General features: G+C 39.9%; 2 protein-coding genes across 6 annotated transcripts; one reads left to right on the top strand and one right to left on the bottom strand.

Moving 5' to 3' along the window:
* Positions 1-1788: 1788 nt before the first annotated feature.
* tmem14ca (transmembrane protein 14Ca) lies at positions 1789-3880 on the top strand. The gene is made up of 5 exons (XM_053860921.1): positions 1789-1921; positions 2274-2384; positions 3239-3340; positions 3409-3496; positions 3748-3880. The coding sequence occupies exons 2-5, from the start codon at positions 2315-2317 to the stop codon at positions 3803-3805; spliced, it is 318 nt and encodes a 105-aa protein (XP_053716896.1). The 5' UTR covers positions 1789-1921; positions 2274-2314; the 3' UTR covers positions 3806-3880.
* A 7-nt stretch (positions 3881-3887) lies between these two features.
* mak (male germ cell-associated kinase) lies at positions 3888-15949 on the bottom strand. 5 transcript variants are annotated; one of them, XM_053860916.1, is made up of 16 exons: positions 15804-15949; positions 14242-14567; positions 13554-13608; positions 12919-13040; positions 12725-12804; positions 11953-12085; positions 11719-11890; positions 10387-10554; positions 9860-10081; positions 9579-9796; positions 9373-9512; positions 7854-7982; positions 7287-7358; positions 6642-6761; positions 6046-6135; positions 3888-4674 (listed from the first exon to the last, which is right to left on the bottom strand). In XM_053860916.1, exons 2-16 carry the CDS (start codon positions 14340-14342, stop codon positions 4514-4516), a joined length of 1983 nt encoding a protein of 660 aa, XP_053716891.1. In that variant the 5' UTR covers positions 14343-14567; positions 15804-15949; the 3' UTR covers positions 3888-4513. The 5 variants fall into 5 exon arrangements, with proteins under 5 accessions (XP_053716891.1, XP_053716890.1, XP_053716894.1 ...); XM_053860915.1 differs by lacking the exon at positions 12725-12804 and adding an exon at positions 12232-12314; XM_053860919.1 differs by lacking the exon at positions 6046-6135.
* Between the last annotated feature and the right edge of the window lie 423 nt (positions 15950-16372).

Below are 16372 nucleotides of genomic sequence, written 5' to 3'. Positions count from 1 at the left end.
ATTTATCTACTGTTTATTTCTAATACATGCTTATGTAGTCCCCTCAGGCCAAGAGTGAATGAGCGCTCTCCTTTCAGACACACACGCGCGTGCGCAGCACACACACACACGTTCACACATTGAGCTAAGTCTGAGGTGTAGGGGATATTTTAAAAATAAATTAATAAATTTTGTTTTTAAATATATTTTCGGGGGTTGTTTCACGTCGGATCCATCGATTTTTGCTGGGTTAATATTTAAAACAAACCTTCATGTTTGACTTCAAAGCGGCGCAACAATACCTGCAGCCATATGGATCCTGGTCCTGGACAACAAGAGAGAAAGGAGGTGCTGCTGGGGGGATCAAGAAATATTGTTGGGGGCTTCTCGCACCCAGGCAACTTCTGCAGCAGAGATGTCTGTGAGTGGGTTAAAACAAGAGCGGGGTCCCTCTTGAATACCCGGCCTGTTTGTGTAGGGCTCGGTTTCAACCACTTCCACCACTGCTCTGGGCCTCCGGCTGATTCCAGCCGCCTAAAAGCTGTGTTGAACAGGCGGCACCCCAGGCACTTCACGCAAAACAAGTGACACTTTTCTGTTATTCTGACAATTGTTTCTGTTACTGCTACTGTTTAAGAGGTAATTATGTCGAATCCTCTTTTTATCTGTTCGGATGAGGACAAAAGAGAGGTTTTTTTTGTGGGTGTGTCGTTTACCCGCAACTACATCTTCACTCTCCCACATTTCAAGCAAAGAAGTTGGCAACTTTCCCTCAATAATTTGAAACTATCTCAGCTATGACGCCGACAATGGGGATTCTCTGGTGGCGACTCAAGCCTCTGCACGTCGATCCGAAAATCTGGTTCCAGGACCAGAGGCTGAGACGTCTGGCAAATAAGTTGTATTAGAGCGCCACCTTGCGGTCGCAAAGGAAGGAACGTGTCCGTAGATGAAGACAAGAAGTAACTTTGGGACATCAGATTGTAACAATCATTTGAAAGACAGAAACACTCGCAATGGATAATAAAAAACATTTTTTAAAGTTAATATTAGCATTCTCATGAACTAATATATGAATGACAGAAATAAATAGCACTGTTACTAAACCGTACTAGTTGCAACAATTTACGCTTCAAATCGTGCAGTATAGACGCGCCTTTTTTTTATTAACTAAGCAAACATCAATAAATACAAGTGCCGAACGAGCGAAACGAATATTATAAATTTATCATGTAACGCCATCATGTGGTTGTACAAAGAACTGCAATGTTTGTCAATATTTGGAAGACGAAATGTAATGTTTGTGCACATGCGACAGTTCAAGTACATAATTTATTAAATTACATTTTTCATTTTTTTTTTAAATAATGTTGTGAGCATAGGTAGAAAGTAGCATGGAGCAAAATTTGTTTTCGTCATGATGAAAAGCTTTTTTTTTTTTGTCATAAATAATGTTTGGTTCACGATGAGTAATACATACTTTTATTAGCATCGAAACACGGTTCACTATAATGAAGTTTTAGAAGAAACAAATTGTGTAACGCGAATAAATGTCCGGCGGCGAGTTTCCATATACGGTTTTAAATTTTTTATTTTTATTTTATTTTTCGACTTATGGTAATTTCAAACATGTTTGTCTTTATTACACGTAGTTTTTGTATTTTGAACATTATTATTCAGTCGTTCACGGCAACACATGTTACGGCTTCCGATGTCAAATATAGCCGGTGTTTTGTACCCTCATATGTCATTAGATGCAGCATTAAAGAAATAAATTTACAATCGACCTTGAATTCAATTTCCATACATGGAAGAAACAAGCGCATTTGGCTCGGAACAGTGCATTTCCAGCTTGATGTCGTGATTGGTGTTACACAAATATGTGTCCGGTTGTGACTGTGAACAGCTTCCTGTCTGTCAGAGGACGAATTGCTGCACGGTTGTAAGTGTGTTTTCTGTTGTTTGTATTTCCCAAAGTAATAATGAAATCGCTTCTGCATTCCAGAATGGTTGTCTAGATTGGCTTTTCTCTGTGTTCACGTGTGACCGCTTGTGTAGCACATGCTAACATGCTCCGTAGATCATTTGCTGTTATCGGTCGCAACAGACTCTGTGTTAACTCGGTGTACTTAGAAGGCAAACGAGCCTGAAACAAACATCACCAACATGCTTCAGTTGGCGCTGGTGGTTCACGTTCTGTGCTGCAACTCGTCCGACTTGCAGCATTTACACACCTTAGCAGGTGTTGGTGAACTTGTGAGTCGACTCGACTGAGCTCTTCTTATTCACTGCAGATTCGATAGCTGACCGTGTGGTGGTCTGACAGGTGTCCAACATGGACTGGGTCGGTTATGGTTATGCAGCTCTCATCGCTTCAGGAGGAGTGTTTGGATATGTGAAAGCAGGTATGTGTGACATGTATTTACTAAACAGGCGGCTGATAACAGGAAGTTAAGTGGTCACAGTACTTTGTGAGTTTATAATGATAATTATTATTGATTTATTATTTATTATGTATTATTATTATTATGACAACTCTACATGTTGACACTCTATAAAATTGCTACTAAATGAATCATTTCAATTGAATTAATATTTATTTTAGTCTCTTCTTAGCCATTTTAAATCCCTTACATGACAAAATATATGACTTTTTTTTACCGTTTTTGACCATGGCTCATTACGTTGCATACAATTCAGATTTGTATTTAGTCCATGACAAACCACATATTCCTCTCATTTTCTTTCTTGTTTTACAGATTAATTCAATAAAATATGACATAATGAAGTATGAAACGGTCATCAAAATAAACTTGCTTTGTTCCTACCATGTACATTTTTTCTTCCGTCCCAAAATAATTTAAAATTTTGAATTTAAAACCTACAAATTTGTGACTTATCCTGTCTTAAATCTATTGTTTTCTTGTTTAATCCCCAACAAGTATGGCAGACTGTAAAAAAAACTTTGCTGCAATAATTTGATATTGTAAATTTGGCAAAATGATCAATTGGTCTTTTTCAGCTAGCATTTTGAATAACCTGTATAATTTCCTGCTTTCTATAGGATTTGGAATCCAAACCGTATTTAAGTTACGCTAAAATTCATTTGTTTCCATGCGTAAAACGAAAGGACAGACTCACACTGACCAAGAATGTATAACTTTTAGCCTCACACGTATCATCAGAAACACTCATCATCTTCCCATATCTCGCATGACAAACCATGTCAGACAACCTTATCTTATTTTCACTCTTTCAGGCAGTGTTCCCTCCCTGGCTGCTGGTCTGCTCTTCGGCAGTGCTGCAGGCTTTGGTGCCTACCAGGTTTCCAATGACCCTGCCAATATTTGGGTGTCGCTTGGTGAGTTAAATGAAAGAAATATGTCGTTTGATCCTTTCATTTACCTCGCGAATGACTTCCCCTCATAGCAACATCCGGTGCCCTGACCGGGGTCATGGGAAAGAGGTTCTACGCTTCCAGGAAGTTCATGCCAGCTGGTTTGATGGCCGGAGCCAGGTAAACGTCTCGGTGTTGGTTCGTGAACAGCGTCAGAGTGTTGTGTTCATGGTGCCGGCTTCTGTAATGATACTTAGGCGACGTTTGGTCACTGTAAATAAAAGTTATGTGCTCACCAAATGAAACATAATTAATGTTGAACATTCAAAATGATTTAATGAACTTAATATTTGACCTCATTTACTTCTGCAAATAATCTGTCTTAATCAGTTCATCATCCTAATAATACCTAAACGTGTGCTCTGTTCCAGTTTGCTGATGGTGGGGAAACTCAGTCTGGCGCTGTTCAACAAACCTGTTCAGTCCTGAAGATCACTTTGTTAAAGTTAACCCTTCTATAAAAGTATAGCACTGTTTGTATAATAAAAGAATGAACCCATCTGTCATTGTTTCATAGTTTAATTGTACAAAGGTTACAAAATCATTTTTTTCTTCACATTTATAACAGAAAGTCGTAGAAATAACGTAGAATAACTCCGACGCAGCATATCAGAGGCGACATTGCGAAATGGTCACAAACTTTTACAATACTCTGCTTTTGGGTCCAACTATGGTGCATTTGGACTGTATTTTCAGAATGACATTTTAACCATGATAAATATTAATTCAAATGCAGATAAAGGTGGACTTGTACCTGTGTGGAAGGATGGGTTTAGAGTTTTTATTACAGAAAAGATGGCCATGCCAGCAAATGAAATATGATATTGCCTATCTTGCCACGTACATTTTGTAGTATCAACTGAGTCTAATCCTTTGTAGTGCTCACTGAGAGCATGGAATCGATAAGTGGTAGCAGCTGTGACTAGCCAACGCTTCAAAAGTGAAATTGGCTCAATATACATCTTCAAAATTCCTAATCATGGCAACAGTTAAATAAACCACGTGGTTTGATTTGTGTGAAATACTAATGAAATACCCGCCATCCGTTCTCTATGAACGTAATCTATCGAGCAATCGACGTTTTCTGTTCTATTTCTTTCACGATTTTTCAACCAACTTTGTTTTGAACTGTAGCACCTAGCGATTTCCGCCGTATTTTGACGTCCAGTCCACTCTGCCGTGGACGGGCTGCACGGCTGGAGCTCTGCTCAGGAGATTTCCAGATGTCTTTCTGAGGGCTGCGTAGCCGTTTCCCTTCATCTGAGTTCTGTTTGTCCTCCTCTTCCAGCCGTCGTAATCTGGAAGAATGTAAGACAGGTTGTAGATTATTTCACAGAAATATGTAGCGTCTTCACCCTTACTTCAGGAACTTTTTTGTTTTACGACGTTGTAATGCTGGAAGTCCGGACAGCTATGACTCAGAGATCATGAGAAGTTCCTAAACTACAATGGAGGTGTGTCATGGCCTATTCAGGTAACCGTTAAAGTACTTATTTTGAGTTTGTCATAAACTTGCCAGGTTCTCTCCAGTCCTTAAAAAAAACCCAGTCGCACACCAGACAATGCCATGTTGGCACCTGCCCTGCAGGAAACTAGATCAAGGATAAGTACTCTGCTGACAGAAGGGTTGTGTTTCAGTTGTTGTCCAGGTTTTGTTGACTCACATGTAGACAGCTGAAATCGGGCCCAGTGCACAAGCTCAAATCTTGCTTACACCTAACTTATTTCAACCACTCAAACCCATTCATGACGTGGAATAAGCTCCTCATTCACAGCTCAAAAAGCACCTCTAAGTCATCCATGTTCTTAGACTTTACCTCAACATATATATATATATATATATATATATATATATATATATATATATATATATATATATATATATATATATATATATATATAAATCCCCAAAGCAAATAAATAACAGAGGTGGGACTTGATAAAAAAAAGTATTCCTAGCAATTATTATTATATTATATATATATTATTATTTTATTGCATTGCTCTCAAAGTGTCCCAAAAATGTCAGGGTCCAAGCACCAGTCATGAGTGAACTCTTTGGTGCATGAAGTTTACAGAACAACATTTTTTCTGCTTCTTTCAACTTCAATATTCCATCCATCAGCACAGTCTCATTTAGTTTTCTTCATCATGTGGTGTTTTGGTGATCATCACATGGAGTTTATACGCAATTAGTCTTTGATATTTGCATCAATTAATTGTTCATTTTTCTGTCATCAATTAGTTTAAATAAACACGTTAAAATCCCACTCCAAAAATAGCTTTTATAAAAATGTCCAAGTTATTTCATTGTTATGGATTTGACTGTCTCCAGAGACGATTTTTTTTCTTTTCAAATTCACTGTGTGCACATCTTCAACATTGGGTTTGAATCCTTCTTGCTGGTACTATAGAGTAGCTGAGTGGTTTGATGCCCTCACTCCCACCCTCTGGGCTCCTTTCTTAAAAATGTGACCCCCAACTGGTCGCCGTCTCCTCTGCCTCCGTCTCAGACTTTTAAGCAGTGTTAGATGTTAGAAAGGAGTAGCCCTCGGAGTCTTCACCGCTGGGAGGCTTTATGACTGCCGCTCTTGATGAAGTTTCCCTCCCTAGATTTTGATTCTGCGACCCCGGATGAAACACGAAACACACTGAACACAGACAAATACCTTCATTTGCTTCACTCAAAGAAGAGTTGGACAAAGGCTTGAGCTTTGCAATTTTTTGCTTGTCTTTTTTGTTTTCAGGAGAAGCATTGGCTGGGAAATTGAAGAAGGAAAAAGATAGTGAAAGGACAAGTACAAAAGTACAATAGCAGAGGATAAATGGCAGAAGAAGATACTATTCAAGAAACCCCAGCAGGATTTGGGTCAAGTGTTAATTTTCATTGAATATTTGGGGATTTTCTTTCCTTTCAAACAACTAGAACAGCAGATCAAATTCACCATGACGTTTTATTTTTTAAAGGAAAATTTGAACCAATAAATAAAATGTGAAGCGGAATAAATGCATCAATAGGCCACAACTTGCTTGATGATTTGTGGTAATATTTAAAAAATATACACGTTGGATTTTAGATAGAAATAAAAAGAAATGTTAATAGAATACTGATATTTCTGTTAGAAGTATACACTGTAGCTAAACAGTCACATATGACAGCAGCAGTATTGAAAAGAGAGTTAAAACAAGTAGAGTGAGCCTCCATTTTTCTTCACTTATATTTTATGAAGGAAATAACAGAAAAAGAATGAGGTTTGCATCTTACTTGGGTGCTGTCCAGCCAGTGGGGCGAGCTGGATTCTCTGGCCCACAGAACCCACTTCTTTCTTCTGGACAGTTGGAATGAAGCCACTGGAAAGGTTATACTTGGTGCTGACAAAGTTCCCTGGAAAAATACAGACAATGTGAAATATCAGACGTAGTACGCAACGATAACAAATTATTTGTATCATTATTAAATCACAAAACATCTCGAACCAACTGACATGAATCATCGCTTGGCGTGTGAAAAGTATTTACCATATATTTGTAATTAAAATAGAAACCATCTGTGAAAAAAAAAGCGGGACTCGGTTCGGTTGAGGTCATTTGGTGTGGCGCCATCGAATTGCAATTATAGACGTCAAACAAAGCTATTAGTCAAATGAGCCCCAAGAAGTAAAGTTTAACATCCATTCATGGAGTTCTTAGCTCTTCAGTGTACCTGTGTATTTGTAGGCCGGACCCCCGCTGAGCTTCAGCTCTCATGGTAATGCAGCCTCTGAATACCTGAAGCTTGTTAGTTTACCGCTCTTTCTCCCCTTTAGCTATTTTGAAGGACAATGTTGGTACGAAAAAAAAGGGCATTTCGCATACGTTTGAGGTCGACATAAAAACCCAGGTAGAATGCTATTCTACTTGATTTGAGTACCTTGACTGAGATCAAGTTTCTCCAGTATTCTTTCTTGAACAACTGCAGGTGGGCTATTCAAAGAAGTGGTGTCTGGATAGCGTTGAGAGTGAGCATGCAGTGAGAAAATAAAGCATAAGAGACATCAGTTAGTGCAGAACATCTCGTGCTGTTCCACGAGGCGTCTTGATGAGTGGGATAAAACGATGAAGGGGTGGGGGGCATTTAAAGCATCACTTGATCTTACAGCAGGCTCATGAATAAGAAATGGCAGGAGAGAGACAAGGTGAGCAGCGGAGGGAACACAGCAGGGAAGGATATTGTGTGTCTGTCTACATGACAAATGAATTATAGTGATCCACCATCTCAATAGTGGCAGACTCTTAGACTCGCAGCTAACACTGCTTTGACTGATCACGAGTCATTAGCAGCGGCATTAGCATTTAGGGCCTTTTTGTCACCGAGAGGTCAGAGACACGTGATATACAGCGTTACATGACAGAAGCAGCATTTCTTTTCTTCTTTTTAAACCCCACTGTTCTCATAACAGAGGAACACAGATCAGCCTCACACCTCCATCCTACTTACCTGGGTTGGCTCTGACGACTGCTCCAATCGGCGCCAGTGGTTTGTTTGCAGCTGTGTTCTCCCATAAGTCCCTCAGCGTCATACTGTTGAAGTTTTTGTCAACAGAGTTTTGGTTTTTGTTGATCAAACCTGTAAACAAAGGTCACACCATGAAGACAAAGAGAGGCAGAAGAGTCGAAATCACAATCATAATGATGCACCAGCTGAATATATCTCAGCAGGAATTCTAGTTGTAACATTTTTAAGTCAGTATTTACCATTATGAAGCTGTGTTATTTTTCATATTTCATTAAACTTGAGTAACAGTAAATGAGAGTTGATCTTGTGAATTTTTCTCATCCTGTTTATTACATGCAATTTCAGTCTGACGCTATATTCATTGGTTATCAATATCATTTTATTGTTATTTGGAATAATCCAAGCAACTTGGTACTTAGTATAAATCATACTTATATTTATGGCGTCCCAAATATATTAGATTAGGTGTCCTTTGCATTATTTTGTGCCTTTGGTAGCTATTTATCAGGTTCAGTTGTTATTGTCATATTTTTGCAACTCAAATTTCATGATTTTGGTTCTTTCACTTATTCATTTCTAACATTATATACTCATTAAATAGTTTTGGTTTTTTTCCTTTTTATATAAATTGATGCTTTGACTTTGTACCTCACACTTAAGCCAAATGGGAAAAATTGCTAAAAACGGTGACATTCTGACAGCCTTAATATGAATTTAAATAAAATTTGCTGGCACTTGAAGGACTAGAAATCATTATCATCATAATCATCATCATATATATATATATATATATATATATATATATATATATATATATATATATATATATATATATATATATACGCTCATTGCAGGGTTTTCGCTGCATGTAAGCAATTGCGACGCGACAGAATAATGTTTTTTTTTTTTTTTTTAAGATGCAACATCACGTGGTCAAACTTTTAAAAACAAAGTGGAAACATCGTAACACGTGAAAGGCAAATAACACATCATGAACGTAGATATGATCATGGTGGTTTTCACCGTGTTTTTAACAGAAGAAGCCTGAATAATAACTGAAGTCTGTTGCTCGAGGAACTGAAGTTGCACATCCAGCTGGCCAAAGGTAAAGATGGCTGCAGGTGATTGATTGAAACTAGTTGATTATTAAAAACTAGAATTTTTATTGTCGACATGTGAGAGAGGGGAGTGCTTCCTCCATGGTCTCAAAAAATCCTGGTGACATTTCCATGTCAATTTAGTGGAGTGGGCGCTAAGGAGCCTCCTTCACTGTGACGTCAACTTGCAGCTGAGAGTCATACAGTGTGATGCAAGGGAGAGGGGGCGGGGACTCACTTTTCCTCAGCCATTGGCAATTTATATATTTTGTTATATTTTAATCTTGTTTTTTCTGCATTCTTGTGCCATTTTTTTGGGTAGGAATGGAGCGTGGCAGATGGTTATGGGTCGTCGAGGGTGCAAATCTAGCCAGAACTTGAGACCACTTTGGTTGGAGACCTACCAGGCAGGTATCGTGACTGGCTGAGATAATGCTGTCTTGCAGCTGATCCTGGAAGGACGGAGTCCGGTTGAGCAACTTTTACATTGTTTGGTATTTTGGTCACAGTGCTGAATGAATACAGCGGTTTCTGCTCCTTTGGCCTGCAAAAAAAAAGAGTAATAAATGTTTTCAGAAAATTACATTTCAAGACAATCACAAAAACTTACTGAGGGAGTTGGTCCTTCACTGTCCTCTGCTGCTCCTCGTTTGCCAAACTGGGCTTTTTGGAGTTTGAAGCAGCAGTTTCTGTCAGGTCGCAGTCCTCCCAGCTCTCTGAGGCCTTGCTCAGCGTCTGACCCCAGCGTCGTCGGCCACTCTTCACCACCCCGAGACCACTGATGGCACCAACATTACTGTTTTCGCTTCCCAAAGAAGCTGCTCTCTGCTGTTGGGAGAGATAAATTCATTTCATCCACTGAGACAAACAGGAATCGTATCATTTACTTACAACTACATTGACTACTGCAGGTTTGCTCTCAGATTGAGGAGGGGGGATCTGCTGCAGGGGCTGGTGCTTGGAAGAGGACTCGGATGATGATTTTTGGGATTCCGTTTTAGACTCCGAGACCTGCTCCTCGGTCTCCTGTCTGGCTTGGACCTTCTTGATATCCTGGCTGAGAGGACGAGGCCCTAAAATATGGCCAACTTGAAAGTACGGGTACCGCAGAGCCTGGTCAGCAAGAGGGAAGATTCAAATTGCATTATCAGTATTGAAAACTGTGTTGGTAGATTTTTCTGTTATTAAGGCACTGCACATCTCAAGGTTCTGCATGGGGAGACTTGATAAGTCAAAAGGACAATGACAGTATAAGCTATGGGAGTACATCATAAGCAATTAGTTTCCTTTCGTTCTACTTTTATACGTGAATAAAGTTTATAGGTGAATTGTTCCAAATTCATTGTTAATAATTACCTGACATTAACAGCTTCACTGGTGGAACAAATCATTTGGAAAATAGCTCTGAATCTGTTTACCTGAACAGCAGTCGGCCTTTTCTTGGGGTCCCACTGTAGCAGGTCCCTCATCAATCTGATGGCCTCATTGCTGGCATTAGGGATCAGCGTCTTCAGGTGGGTCGGCACACATTGTGGGAAGCGAAAGCTCATCGCGGAGGCCAGCTGGTAGCCTTCTGGCCAGTCCATCTCAAAATCACAAAACCCATTTCACATTAGATCATGTCAGAGAAATTATACATAAAGATAGTTAAGAAAAGCATTTTGACCCAAGCAACTGCTCAAAATAGGTTCCAGGCTGAAAATAAAATACCTTTGTGACATGCCTAGGAGTGAGGCGAAGGTTCAATATAAGAGGTTGATGAAACCCATGATTTCATTTCGGGATTCTTCATTTATTCTAAAGTGTTTGTGACGCTTGACTAACAGATTGCTTCAGTAGCCATTTTGTTGTGTTCAAGTGTGAGTCACCAGTGCATACAGGTTTGAAGTGTTTGTGTTCTGTTCTATTCTCTTTCTCTAGTTTGACATGAACGTTTGTGCAGAAAACAGCCTGGTTGCTACACGGTTGGTACAGGCTAAGTGAGGATTGCCACATTGATATCAAATCTAATACATTTTATAGTTACTGCTTGTAGTGTTATGAGAAAAAAATCTGGATACTGACGCACAAAAGCTCACTCTAGATGCTACTGTTCTCACACTAATCACTTGTCTCAGCCTAAATCCTTTCATCCCAGGCTGCACTCTTCTCCTCTCCTCTCTTAATGAGTGATCACATTGGTTGTCACCACCTCTTAGTGTCTGCATCTTCACAGTTCTTCCTGCCTCCCTCTCATCCATAGGTCTCCTGTTTTACTGCGTCTGCTATCCTTCATTCCTCATCTAAGCACTTCACAACTCCATCTCTTCTTTACTTATCTATTTGATACCAACAGTAAAATAAGTAACACTTTCCCTCCTTTTTTCAAGGTAACATCAAACACACTTGTGTTAGCTCAAAACGAGGAACAATCATTTCGAACATTAATCCTAAAATTGGCAATTGGTTTGTATTTTTGTTGGGCACTAGCAACTGCTGGAATGAATACCACACTCTTTGAAAGCACCTGCTGAAATGATGAGCGGTTAAATGGCTCCAGGACAAAAGCATAACACATCAATAATTCAGCAACGTCACTCAAACAAAATTAAGTTGTACAAACAATAAAGTTTACACTCGGGTCACTGACTGTAAAACAGAAAAATACCACTATGTGGGGAAAATTACAAGAGTGATCATTATACTCTAAATGGTATTAGTCTGTATGCACAGTTTAATGAGGTCTACAACAGCACGTCATCTCCTCTCACCTTCTTTACCGTCCCCAGGACTTGACAGATCTTAAAGATCTCATCCACTTCACTGTTTCCAGGGAAGAGTGGTCTGAGCGTGTACAGCTCAGCCATGATGCATCCCACCGCCCACATGTCAATAGGTGAGCTGTACGTGGACGACCTGAGCAGAACCTCTGGCGCTCGGTACCTGCCCATAAAAATGGCGAGGATTAGATTAGACCCGACCACAAGGATGGAATCTCCTCTCACCATCTTGTTGACACGTAATCTGTGTATGGAGGTTTGGAGCGGATCTCTCTTGCCAGTCCAAAGTCGGCTATTTTGACCAGTTCTGGACCCATGCACAGCAGATTCTCTGGTTTCATGTCTCGGTGGAAGAAACCTGTCAAAATAATCTTTTTAGTGGACACATGACGGCAGAGCCAAGACATGAATTCATCAACGCAACACCAACATGGATATAATTCAGCCTCTACACACCAAACTACCACATCAAGAGGAGGAGCGACAGAGAAAAAAACTTCTTACCATGCTTATGTACAAAAGCCAAGCCAGTTAAAACTTGAAACAGGATGTTCCTAATTTCATTTTCTGAGAACATCTTGTTTTCTCTTTATGCAACGCACAAAATGAAGAGAAAAGGAAAGAGAAAATGTGAAAGTCGAGAAAAAAAAAGAAAGAGCAACTCAGACATTGCCAGATGTGTGGACGCATCCTAAGTGTGAGTGGAACCAGAGTATTTTACACTGTTTATCTCTCCACTTGTTTATCTCTCACCTTTTATCTGATCCTGAGTGACTGCTGATCTAACATGTTCCCTAACTTAGGTGTGCGTCCACACGATCGTATAAGAAGCCCGACATGCTGAAAGTGAAATCGTGGTGGTTATGATATCAAAATACAAGATTTTACTGAAATAAAGTAAATAATGTGGTTATATGGTGTAATGGTTTTGGTTAATCTTGCAGTATGATTTCACCACCATGGACTGTTAGGCCTGAGAAGAATGTGATGCACCTACCATGCTTGTGAATAAATGACAGGCCTTGTAATATCTGATAGCTTATGTTTCTTATCACTGACTCAGGGAAAAATTTTGTTCTGGAAAATTAAAAAGAATCTTTGGTTCAAAATCATGACGTAAAAATGCCATGGAAAAAACAAAGCTAAATTGGATACTTGACACATATTGGAATGGCCTTGTTTTGAGCTCACCTGTCCTTCATCAACTGATAAAGATTCTCCTTCATGTACTCAAACACGAAGTAAAGATGGTCATTTTCTCGGATCACCTCCTTCAGTTTCACAACGTTGGCATGGTTCAGCTTCTTTAATGACTGGTAAGCAGACAAGTGACAAAAAATTCAGCTAACAAAGAGAGAATGTCGCAGAAGCACATTTCATAACATAAACTAAAATGGAAGCACTAAAATATAAACATTAGAATTCAATGAGCTCAGCAGTTTTTAAACAAACAATGAAGCTAGCATTGCAGGTCTATAGAGTAATATGTGGGTTTAAATCTACTTGCCCTCTACAGGCTTTGACTCAGGTGCACCCTCAGATGTAGGTGCCTTTGAACTGCTGAGCTATTTAAACACATGAGAAAATCAGTACATCTGCGTAATACGTTAGTCATGAGCAATGCTACACATATATATATCAATACAAACCAGCAATACCAAATACGGTTTGTCTCAATCAAGTTCACTCCAGTAACCCCAATATTAATGTGCTGACCATGCAGGTTAAAACTGCGCTGAAAATTTAATTCCATTTCTCTGTTATTATCACCCTGGGTGATCATTGAATTTAAAATGCGCAGTTGAAAAAATGTAAATTATTCTTACCTTGACTTCTCTCAGGTTCATGCACTCTTCCCATGAGTAGAACTTTCTCTTCATTCTACAGATGAAAGTCAAAAGTATAGTTAACAAACAAGTTTGATAATTCAAAGTTAGATTCCATCGCTCGTCATATGACATGCACGAAAACAGCTCTGCTCAAACCGCCAGATTTCAAATTATGTCGTACTTGAGTGTTAATTGACTGCCTGCACTTGCTTACGCAACAGTAAGAGTGTACGCGGATATCTGTTTCTCCCCACTCTCTGGGCTTCTGCCACTTTCCGTCCCTTCCTGCAACCCTACACACATCTTCTACTTTCACTCCCTTTCTCCATCACCACACGTATTATCTTGCCTGGTAACTGAGAGAACAAGCAGTGGACGCGTCTCTGTGGTATCTCATCTTTTATGTACAAAATCCTGGTGATGCGTTGTAGCCGTGAAGAAAGACGGGCCTAAAATAGACCCACTGTTCTTTACTTCGACTTTTGAGAGAACAAAGTGTAGTCACAGAGTAATTGCGTCAGTGCATGTAGGCAACACTGCCTGATGTTAAGGTTTTCTGGAATATCTTAAGCAGCGGACGCAAATGATGATGGGATACATGGAAACAAATTTGAGATGGACTGTACAATCCAGCCAGATGTTTCAGAGGTATACGCAGTGTCATGCTATTGGAGTTCAACCTCACCTTTTGATGGCCACAAGTTCTCCAGACTCGTTGCTTCTCCCCATCAGCACACTGCCATAGGTGCCATCACCCAGCTGCTTCAGGGTGGTGTAGCGGTTCATCGTCTCTCAGCTCATGAACAATATTTTCCGGCGATATTGCAAGAGGGGACTCCGCTGGGAAGTATTTGGGTCTTTCAAAAGAGCACCATCCCCTCTGCTGTTTTGTACCAGTTCTCAGTAGAGCCAGTTCACTACTCCTTGTGTTCAAAAGTCCTCGGACAGTCCTGAATCTTTGTTCATCAGGGTGATGCAAGTCAGCCAACCGTCAGCAGAAGCTGTAGAAACCTGGAAAGATTTAAAAGCTGTCGGTTTGGGTTAACAAAACAAAGTGACCTAAAATAGTCCAGGACAAACAAATGAGACTCAGAGCAGTAAAAAGGCAACGCGATCTCTCGTTCAGCAAGGTGGATTAGGTGTTTGTCGCTTCAGCCTGCTGCACCAACATGGCCACCCATGGGAGATGACACAGCCAGCCAAGGGCAGATTAGGCCAACAGGGATGTAAATAGGATGTTACATCATCGTGCTGGATCACATTCACCAGGACTCCACAGCACATCAGTCGGACAGAGACAGCATTTTATAAATGTGATTCTTATAAATGTCAACAAACAATGTTATATAATGTGTTCGCAAGAACACATTTAGGTGCAAAAACCCTTGCGATCTAAAATGGTCAACCATTTCCCAAAGAACGGTAAGTAAAACCACACTAACCCCCCCCCAAAAAAAAAAATTCCAACTGAGGGGTTGCAGTGACAATTCTAACTAGTATCTATAGTACACTTTCATTTCTATGCCCACATCATTGTACCCTCTGTTTGGCATGGTCCTGGGGTCAAACTGCGAGCTATTCCAAGAGCACCGTGCACCTGGTCGCAACCAGTTTAATACACGTTCCAAACAAACAAATTCTTCTCAGAAAAATAAAATATTATCCTGTATTTTCTTCTGTGCCATCTATGATGAGAAGATGCATAGCAAAATCTATTACAATATAGCAATAACTGAGCTTGAACTCAGTACAGAAAATACATTCCTTTGTAAGTCAAAACCTGACAGATTAGTATGACTATTACTATAATTATCCGTATTTATACTGTTGCCAGCGTGAAAATGTTGATGCTTTATATTGTGCAAACATAAACTGGTTTCTTTTTGTCGAACAAAACAATGAGCTGATGTTGAGCTCAAGCTGAGGGTGGGACTGCACTGAACGCAGGTCAGTACTCAGCTTACACTTGTGCCCATCTGTTGTAGAGGGATTACAAGGGAATTACAGTGAATCCAGTCACCTGACGACAGCTAATGAAGCCCGGTCACAGCAGCTATTTTAGAAATAGAGGTGAAATTGAAAATGAATGTATGGTATAAAGAAAAACAGCATTCATTCATACACGCATTTGTGTGTCGAGTTTCCATTAATAGTTGCCAGAAGAAACTTCGCCAGTTGACAGTTGAGATAGCACGTCTGAAAACGCCTTCACTCTTCCTCGTTATCGTTAAGTGTTATCAAACTCACCATGCTGAGGTTCTTGAGGTCTCCTTCAGGTCGCTGTCTGGTTCTGTTGATAAAGTCAAGTTTGTTGGTTATATAGAATCCCTTCCGTTTGAGTCCTGTTCCTGTTCAGTAAGGCGTGTATCGACCTGCTCCCATGGTAACGCACACACAAGCGCGTTGCTAGCTAGCTGGCAGGGCGCAGCTGGCGCAATGCTTCTTGGGAGTTGTAGTCATCTTATAATGTTGTTAATGTCACGATTTTTTTTATTTTATTTTAGAAAATGTTGTATTTATTTAGCCGTCGAACGAGTGTTCATGGGTTAAAAAGAAATGTTTTCTTGAAACGCCTGGTTGCGTTTCGGCATTGTTACCAGCAGATGGCGACAGATCACTGCGCTAGAATTGCGACAGTAAATCTACATCTATCTGAGATGAATTGAAGTGATGGATTTTGAAAACATTTGATCAGAGTCACTGACTAAGGATCACCCTCTGGTAGAGAACTCGTCGACTTGAAAGGCAGATCTTTTGCATCATGATGATGTGATTTTTGACTAAAATGGAAGGTAAATGATTGTGCACACCCTTTT

Source organism: Synchiropus splendidus, chromosome 3, assembly GCF_027744825.2.
Source record: "Synchiropus splendidus isolate RoL2022-P1 chromosome 3, RoL_Sspl_1.0, whole genome shotgun sequence".
Taxonomy (NCBI): domain Eukaryota; kingdom Metazoa; phylum Chordata; class Actinopteri; order Syngnathiformes; family Callionymidae; genus Synchiropus; species Synchiropus splendidus.
Note: the sequence above shows the minus strand (reverse complement) of the source record. Positions and strands in the feature narration are given on the sequence as shown.